At 43.2% G+C, this 9808-nt stretch overlaps 1 protein-coding gene across 3 annotated transcripts in view; it reads left to right on the forward strand.

Moving 5' to 3' along the window:
- cnih3 (cornichon family AMPA receptor auxiliary protein 3) overlaps window positions 1-7617 on the forward strand; it is an 83895-nt gene extending 76278 nt beyond the window's left edge. For all 3 annotated transcript variants that reach the window (XM_031877072.1, XM_031877074.1, XM_031877075.1), the window contains 2 exons: window positions 3664-6595; window positions 7375-7617. Coding sequence is in view for 1 of the 3 variants with exons in the window: in XM_031877074.1 (XP_031732934.1) it covers window positions 3664-3691 (28 nt within the window). In the remaining 2 variants the exon portion in view is untranslated. The remainder of the gene's footprint in view (window positions 1-3663; window positions 6596-7374) is intronic.
- Window positions 7618-9808: the final 2191 nt, after the last annotated feature.

Genomic DNA, 9808 nt, shown 5'->3' on the forward strand with positions numbered 1-9808 from the left:
TCTCTCTCTCTCTCTCTCTCTCTCTCTCTCTCTCTCTCTCTCTCTCTGGCCATGGATAGTTGTGATTTGCAGTCTTCTCACCAGCAGAGATTAACGGAGAGTGTTAGGAGCTCGGAAAGGCCTCGGGGATGAACACAGGCGTTTGGAATCGTTAGTTACTGTCAGCGAGGCACTGATCTGTTCTTGTCAAGTCACAGCTCAGTAAAACAAGTGTTGAATCCCCGATCTGTGAGTTTTGGCTGTTTGGTTGTTGTTTCATGCAATCTTTTCCAATCCTTTTTTTTCTTCAGGTAAACATCACAGATCACTGTGTTTCTCATCAAAAACAATTATAGTATGTCGAGCACATTGGGGGCAGAGGCTCATCTCATGGTCAATGGTTTACTTTTAGAACAAAAAAATGGTGAAATCACTGCAGCGATGTGTGCTTTACAACTTGTTTTTGTACATGCTCATTGCATTACATGATGCTCATCAGCTTTTGCTTTTCCTTTTTGCATTCAGTAGCAACTTTCCCACAAATGAAAAAAACAACAGTACAATCATGGCAGGAAGGATTGTTGTTTCCATTATTGTAACAATTCAACCCGGTCTCATTCCCAACACTTCACATACGGACACTTGGTCGGGACCCTTTGGCGTCACTTTATATGTAGTAACATTGTGAATAAAAAAAAAATGACCTGGTTATGTTTAGGCAAAAATAAAGGGTATCCTCAATTTGTATGATATCTCATTAAAAGGGTGACGCAGCGGAGGAGACGACACCCGTAATTATGCATAACCTTAACCCTTAATATAATTTAAGCGGGTGAGTTATTTACAAATTCTCCCCCCATACAGTTGTCATAAACGGGGGTATGAGTTCTAGAGACCATTACTGTTTTTCAGTAAACATGTTTATTTCAGCATTTTAACATGGCGCTTTAATGGGATTTGACTCCGTTTTGGAGCCGGCCTCAAGTGGCCGTTTGAGGAACTGCAGTTTTTGGCACCTCCGCGTTTGCTTCATTCATAAAACCCCCCAAAAAAGGAAGTTAGATCTATTGCTTTTACTCATATATCATTCAGTGACTAATAATTAATTATTTCCATGGTAAAGTCTGTTCAGGTATATTCAGATTTCGTTAGATTTCATTTTGGAGCATTCCGGCAGCTACACACAGTGAGGGGATTTGGACAGTACAGACATCTGCAGACATGAACATTTTCAACTCGAGCAGACTTTGCCTCAGTTGGCGCCTCTCATGCACACAAGTGCATGGACTTCTCATAATCTAAAACGGCTCTATACTTTGCTTCTCTCATAAAGCCTTCCACAACGATCTGCTGTGCAGTAAAACTGCGTGTGAACACATCCATGAAGCTGAATGCAGATTTGTTCATTTTAGATTTTGTGTTGTGAAAAACATAGCCTCCTTTTTTGATTGGTTGGTGTAAAAAAAATGCAGTTTACTCCAATCACTATTTTTGAGAAAAGCTGAACTCTTCTCTCTATTTGGGAGGCTCTCTGCTCTGGCAAAAAGCTTAAGGGCAGCTGCATTCTGGGCACTTTGAGGCCACTTCCCATTGTTTGCTCTGTGAAATAGGCTGTTGCTTCTCTGTCTAGTTAAAGTTGCCACTTGGTTAAAAGTGGAATCCCAGAATATTGGTAAAACATAGTGTAAAGGGGTCCAAAAATGACATTTTTGTTAACAACAAATGGAAGGGGCTTTGCAGATGGGGTTTTGTTGCAGCATGACATTTATTTCTGCGGTCAACAGGGACCCCAGTCGATAGTCCTACTATGTTAAATATGTTGTCAGGATGAGAGATTAAAAAACACATTGAATGAGACTGTTTTACGCGACCAAAATATTACAATTAACTGTCTGGAACTGAAAATGTTCTAAGACGGAAAAACGCTGCAGCAGCGACCTGTCAATCACAATGTAGCCCCGACCTAAAGAATACCCTGCTTTATCTTCTATTTTACTATATGGGACCATCATTTACTAAACCATGTTTTATTTAAGATGACTTGAAGCTATTAAGACCATAAACTCATGTTTAGAAGTAGGGTCATTTTCTCATAGACTTCTATACAATCAGACTTCTTTATGCGACCAGAGGAGTCGCCCCCTGGTGGCTATTAGAAAGAATGCAGGATCAAGGAACTTCTGCATTGGCTTCACTTTTCTGACCTGGAGTTGCCCTCTAATCTAAGTGACCAATGGGAACAACTTTTGAAAATGTGTCCAGTACTGAGGGAGAACCCTGCAGATGGCAGCTGCTAAACGGGCTGTAATGTAATCACTCGGGGCAACTCCTCACCGTCAAAATACATCCACTAAAAGTGCTTGTTTTTGCCACTGATAGGCTCAGATTGTGTACGACAACATTATGGAAAGGACCCGACTGAGAAATACATTTAGTATTGTGTCTAACCTTGCTCAAGGAGAAGTCTCGTTCTGAAATCTCGCGTCCTGTCCAGATTGTTGAAATTAGCTAAATGCCATGACAACGAAAATCTCTTGCATAACAACACTAAGCTACGCTTCCTGTCCTCCAAAGTAACAAACTCTGACAGCACCCTCTGTCTCTAACTCTCACTCATGCTTCCAACGTTGTCACATGACACAATAACGAAAAGAAAGGTGAAAGGTAAAGAAAAAATGTTTTATTTCTCTATATTGTCCTTTCCATAATGTTGTCAGACACTTTGACGGTACATTGACGGTGAAGAGTTGCCCGACTACATTGAAGCCTGTTTCGCGCCTGCCGTCTGCGGCGTTCCGCAATGGAATCCAGAGAAATGGGGAAGGGGGTACTTCAGAGTTAAACAGTGATCAAAGTACCAGGGGCTTTTCTGTATCCTTTACTGTCTTAGTCATAATGCAATGGCTGTATGTCATTTTAAAATGACAGAAGTTATTTCTTAATGTACACCTGCAGACCTTGTGCAAATTAAAATGAATATAAAATTGGTCAAAAATAATGAAAAAGAAATGAATAAATGACGGAGCTGACATTTTTCATGCCGTGCTCATGTCGGCCTGCACGCATTCAAAAAGCTGCATCCGGACTGCCTCGAGCTCTGTTTGAAACGCAGCCCGCTGATTCGTTTGGATGAAGCCAGTATATCGGCGTAGCTGGGATGCAACAAAACAAGGCATGCTGTTTCCCCTTGATAAGATCAAATTGTTGCCGCTGTGAAAGCTTCCAAGAGTTAAGAAATCCTGTGTTCAAGTATAATAGATCATTGAACAGCATTTTGCACCCCCACCAATGCAGCAGCCCCCTGTGTTGTTTTAATGCAGGCCCGATCTTGACCGAGAAGCAGCGTTACTCCAAATTATGCAGATCACGACAGAAAAAGCTTCAAAGGGACGTCGCACATGAAAGTTTGCCGTCAGCAACTAAGATAAATAAGTCCACTTCTGAGCCTCTCACTTCCAAGGACACAAACAGACTTGCCATTAAATCTGCGAGCAGATGAGACAGCAGCATGGACATGAATCAGCAGAAATACTAACTATGGATCAATGAGATGTTTGACACACGCACAAACACGCCGAATGCTCCTAGCAGGCCATCAGATTATTGTTCGTTCTCACTTTGTCACATCCCGCCTGCCAGTGTTGACTCGCTGACCGTTTCCTGTTTCTTCTTCTTGTGTTCCAGTATGATCTACTCCTTGGTTACCTCATAGCAACTGATTTTTCAGCAACCGGAGAGAGAGAAAGAAGCCTCCGGGATACACAGACTGCCACGGTCTCGGGTCTCGGACTGAGAGACCAGTTATTAGAAAGTAAAGAAGATTAACTTTTCTTTTTTTTTTCTTTTTTTTTTCGCTGTGAAGCCAAACAATGAAATGGATGGGGGGGTTGAAGCTTTTTTTTTTGCTTCGTCTGTATATAAAAACTGAAGACTAAAAGTCCTGTTTACAGTTTGACTGGTCGTAGCGAAGACCCGAGTTAATCACTGCCTGGCCAACGTTTGTACCACACACGCACACATGAACACACATCCACAGCCTCCTCCAGAGTGGTACCGTATACTTACTGTACGGTAGCAGCGCCGGTAGCCCCGGAGGACAGAAGAGCACAGTAGCGTTTGCACAGTTTGTCTCAGGCACAGCATGGTGGAGCACTGTGTCCAGCACAGCACAGCTCACCGACTCTCAGTCACACACACCCCCCCTCGACGCCTCACCAACTCGTAGCTTCAGCGGTGAGCCTCGAAACGAGGGACAGATGGGAACAAGTGGATGGACGGCTAACACTGTACAGAAAGGAGAACGCTCTGGGTAGGGGTGGGGGGACACACCAGAGCAGCCAGTTCTCAATATTCCCCCCCCCTGGGACGGCACACACAGTCCATGGCCTGTGGTTTCGTCTTTCTAATCTAACATTATGGCTTTTGTGACGTGTGCATTTTGGTGTATTCTTTAACAAAAGGCATTTCCAATTGAATTATGATCTAGAGCAAAAAAAAGGTATTCTATACAGCAAATGCCTTCTTAATGTTGTCCTTGGTGTCGTTCTACTGTGGGAAACTTTTCTAAAAACTCCAAACTGACACCTGTCCGAGCTTTCATAGTAGCAGGAACCCACATTCTTTGCACAAAGATGTGTATTTGATCTCGAACAGTATTCGCAATATTTGGCTATATATTAGAGGTAATTGATGATGGTCTAGCCACACAGACGAAGGTCTTCCAACATGTAAAGAACTATACAGCCAATGCAGACAATGTGAATCTTTTCTAGCTCGATTTACACCATTGACCAAAATGTTGTCTTTTCGGTATTGAAATAGATTTTATTTACGTCTATTTGTGAGATTCCAATGGCTTGCATCCATGCTCTACCTTAAACAAAATAGTTTTTACCAAATGTAACCACACCATGATAAGACAGCACAAGTAGTAAAGAAAGCAGAAGATGAGAAAGGTGCCGAGCGTGGATCCGTTTTTCTCTGTAATTTGAATAAAAGCAACTGTAGCAGATGATGGACGACACATATGCAACAGTTTGTCACTCACTACTCGTCAAACATGGCAGCTTGGTCAGCGGCCCTACGTTTCAAACTACGACGCGCTACGTGCCCCTCTAGTGTCAGTTTTGCGTCTTTTCGAAATATACTTCCACGTTCACTTGAAGCAGCATTAGGGTTTAGGCAACAACACTACATGGTTAGGTATAGGAAAAGATCGTGCTCTGGGTCAAAAAAAATAGGGTTGTTGCATAGCTGAGAAGGCTACATTGCATCTGCAACATATAAGTGTATGTACTGTTGCGTAACGGACGTAACTTTAAACAGGTCAATGTTTACCTTTGGTGCTTTCTGACCCTGTCATTAACCCCGATGTTATGTCATGTTATGTAACATAACTATGGCCATAAAGTAACTTAAGTTATGTAATGTTACATAAGTTAACTTACACAGGTAACTTTACGAGTCAACGTTGACTTTTGGTGTTTTTTGACTCTGCCATCAACTCCGACGTTATGTTATGTAACGTTACGTGAATTAACATAAGTACGTATCTTTAAACAAGTCAACATTTGGTGTTTTTGACCCTGCCATACTCCACAACCTCCCTCCCTATGCAGCCTTTATCACTCTTTGTACCACTTCACCTGACTTGCTCCTCCACCATAACTACGGTGACAACGGTCACAGTTTGGAAGTGCAGCCATCGACCAAGCAGCCGTATTTGACGACCTTGGAAAAAAAGAATGATTTGCATATATATGACATCTGTCTGAGAACATTGAGGTACTACTGTATAATGGTTCCCAGAAAGAAAGTTTCTCCGGTCAGTATACAGGTCATCCATCGCCCCTGCCCTGCAGCTGGAACAAACTCAGTGTCTTGCTCTGAGACACTTCAGCAGGACAGGAGCTTGAAACCTGCATCTTCCATGTGTAGCACAGTTTTCTAACCACCAGGCCACTCTTTAGATCTTCACCATCGTCTTCACACAGGTAGCTCACTTTGTAAGCTGCCACTCGAGGACAGCAGATAGGAATGCCCAATTATCGTTGTTTTCTCTTATTCTAATTCAAGCATTTTCTATCCTTACTGTGTATGTGCCCGACGGAGTTGAATTCAGATATTGTTTATGAAATAAAGTATTTTAAAATCAAAGATTTGCTTCCAGTCATCATGCTTTTTCATTGTGTTATAACATGCTCCTTGTGCGGGAGCTGCATATTAACTACAAGGGGAACATGGGAAGAAGAAGGTGGGGGTGTATTTGATTGCTAATGTATATCAACCCTTGTCTTTTAAAGCAGCGGTCCCCAACCACCGGGCCGCGGGTCATTTGGTCTGTGGTACGCACAGAAAAAATAAGTAACTTATATTATTTCTATTTTATTGATTATCAGAGTCTGAAAGATGTTTTATTTTGAAGAATGACTGGATTCTCCCCCAATTACATCCGCCTGTGCCTCTTGACACATGTCAAGATGCTTGTCTCGGTCACGTGATACGTTACCTCAAAAATGAAGCCCACAAACGAGCGAAAATGAGTAAAAAACAAATGTCTTTGCAGAGAAACGTTGCAGAGAGACAAGCTCAGGGCTCCCACTGATTCAGCGTTATGGTGAGTTGTATTTTTTATGTATTTGTTTTTATGCCGATCATATCATTTTATTTCGTCGTGTTTTTGCGCCGCACCTTGAAGGCCGGTCTGTGAAAATATTGTCTGACATGAAACCAGTCCGTGGCGCAAAAAAAGGTTGAGGACCGCTGTTTTAAAAGCACTCAATGCCCACTTACTTCATTACATACAATCACATTATAATGCATTATAAAAGTGTTTGTAATGCATTGTGAATAATAAAATGATGAAGCATTCTGATACTCGACCATGTAAGTCATAATAAAATGCTTCGTAATGTGCTTTGTTATTGTTACAATGCATTATCCATGAGTGTTTATAACTATAGATATACAGTGCTGTCAATATTATACATTTGTTTAGAATAAATGATGGACATTGGGCGTCAGAAAAAGCATTAACCATCTGTAAACATTTAAGCACATTAAATGAGGCAAAACAGAAGCCGTTTGGCTTTAGAACACACTTGACAGAACACAAATCAAAGTAGTGCACAGCCTTTAGCTGGACACAATGGTGGAGTAGATATCCAGGTTTGTTTTGGCTTAAACCTTAATGAATTATTTAGCGACATGGGAACACTAACGAACCATAACCAAGATGTTAGCAAACAGTTGCCCATTCACCTAGCAAATATCTATCTAACAAACACAATGCAACATTATCATTCATTTGGCAAATCTAAGTCCAGTATTCACTCTCTTTTTTTATTTCACCAGCTGGTCACTTACTTTGTTTCTCTATTTGTTGGTGCTGGACAGAAAGTGTGCAGTGAATCCATTCACTGAAAACAATAGCCTAAAATGACGTTGATGATAGTGGTGAGACGAACCCCAAACTGGAAAGTTGTGACGGTTGACCTAATGCTGGCGCTCACTGCGGCTCATAGAGGAAATGCGCATGGGAGGGGTCCCACGATGAGATCCTCCCACACCAAGCGGCCATCCCCGACCTGCAGAGTTGAATCTTTCGATCAGACTGCTGTTGAAGAAGTGTCAAAAAAATATGTTTTTGTTCATTATGAAACTGCGGGGAAGACCGCCTCAGGAGAAGTCAGATGTAATGGCCTCATCACTGCTGTGTGCTGCACCTCATTCAAGGAGGAGGCGGGGTGGAGCGATGGTAAATGGAATAGTACTTGTGAAGCGCTTTTCTAGTTTTCGGACCCAAGTGCTTTAACACTATGTCATCATTCACCCATTCATACACTGATATTCAGGACTCTAACTAACCATTCATATCCATTCATACACCGCAGGCACAGCATACAGGAGCAACTTGGGGTTAAGAGTCTTGCCCAAGGACACATCGGCACGGATAAGCGGAGCCGGGGATTGGACCGCCGATCCTCTGATTGAAGGAGGACCCTGCTCTACCACTGAGTCACAGTCGCCCCTATAGGATCACTATGAGGGTTCACCGACAGATTGAGAATCAGATGGAACGGTGAGATGTAGTCACAAGCTCTTTTTTAATACTTTTCATTGGTTGAGAAATGTAAAACCCACAAAACCACCAATAAGACAGTGGCCTGACAGTGACAATGAGAACAACTAATAATTGAAAATAGCACGGTTATATTGTTGAACTTATTGAAATTAAAGCAGTTCTCGTTTATTTCTCTCAATCGTTAACCATGTCGTATGATATGATATCTGTTTTAATACAAATGGAACAGCTCACGTGTGGCTTTGACTTGTAACGGAACATTTTCCGAGATGTGCATCGTGCACTGCCGTTACCTTTTGGTCCACATCGGCCAGTGTGTGCAGGTGAGCGAGTGTGTGTCCGTCCGTCCGAGCCGAGGCAGACAGCCGCTGACAGATTGGTGATAGCTTGTCTTCCCAGCATGCACCTGGGTGCTGTCCACATCACTGCCATGTATTTCATCATAATTAAACCGGGCGCACACTGCTAACCTTTTGGCCCCTCTTAATGTGTATGTGTGTGTGTACGTGTGTGTGCAGACTGGTAGTGATGTATTTGGATTAGCCCCCCCCCCCGACCTCCCTCCTTACCATACGTCAACCTTTTCACTTCCCTCTATTTCTGTTCTCTTCCCCCGAAATCCCCGCCAGCATCTAGCTCTCCTCTTAAAGCTGTGAGATGACATTGAGCTCTTGTCTTGCGGCTCTGGCACGCTGCGCTCAGCGGTCTGGAACCCGAGGTTTGTCTGTAAAAGCTCTGCTTCTTCACACTTTTCACAGCGAGGGAGCCCATCTTAATCTCGCTCTGCGTGGCACCGAAGCTCACCGATGCATATTGGTTACTTCCTCTATGCGAACTGGCCCAGCACAAATAGTGACTGAGACTCGTGGAGTGTTCAAATAGTTTTTCAAAACTGTGAATGTAGGGGGAGGCGAGTCAACTTTTCGCCTGACGTGAAACACAGGAGGGCTGTAGTTATTCCAGGTCAGAGGTTTTCTACCATGTGACACCGAGGCCTGAGATTCTGCAGGTTTCCATTCCAACCCAAACGCTACAAATAAACTTGCAGACGTGGACGTAGTCGTCGTGACGTCACACGTTTTGAAGCCTCCAATTTGGCAGTTTGCCCATCGCTATCTTGGATTTTGGCAGTCCCTATCCTGTTTTTTTTGTGACCATATCTGGACGGCGGAGGAGTGACGTAGAGACCAGAACGGACAAACCGAACCGAACACTGGCTCTAGCGAGAGACTTTTGCATTTTAGTGCTACCTGAAGGTGACCGTGGTTCTCCGCCATGCTTGTGAAACTGTTGTAAAGCGAGTCACAGAGATTAAAACCGTAGTACCTCAAGCCACCGCCTGACTTACGTAGCTCCTAAAGTAGTATTGTGTTAAGTATGGCCTCTGACCGAGGAGAACGGCGTTACCACGGTTATGCACTTGCCTGCTCACGCTAATGCCGTCTTGGAAAGGGGAAAGTGAGCAGAGGGGTATCCAGTTCCGTTAGATGCCACCAAATCCTACACACTGTCCCTTTAAGATCCACTGAGTCAGTGTGTTTTTGTTCTTTAAGTCCTGTTCACTGACCCAGTTTGTCTCTCAACTCTAATGCCATCTGAACACTTCCCAGGGAGCTGATTCTTGCTTTTCACCATCGTGAAAACTTCTGTCTTCCACTATTTTTTTGCTTTCACTGCACGCCCCTCACCTTCTGTCACTGATGCTTTTATCCTCAGACACAGAGAGGGAGAGAGAGAGAGAGAGAG

Source organism: Anarrhichthys ocellatus, unplaced genomic scaffold (genome assembly GCF_004355925.1).
Source record: "Anarrhichthys ocellatus isolate YVR2014 unplaced genomic scaffold, GSC_Weel_1.0 scaffold125, whole genome shotgun sequence".
Classification (NCBI taxonomy): Eukaryota; Metazoa; Chordata; class Actinopteri; order Perciformes; family Anarhichadidae; genus Anarrhichthys; species Anarrhichthys ocellatus.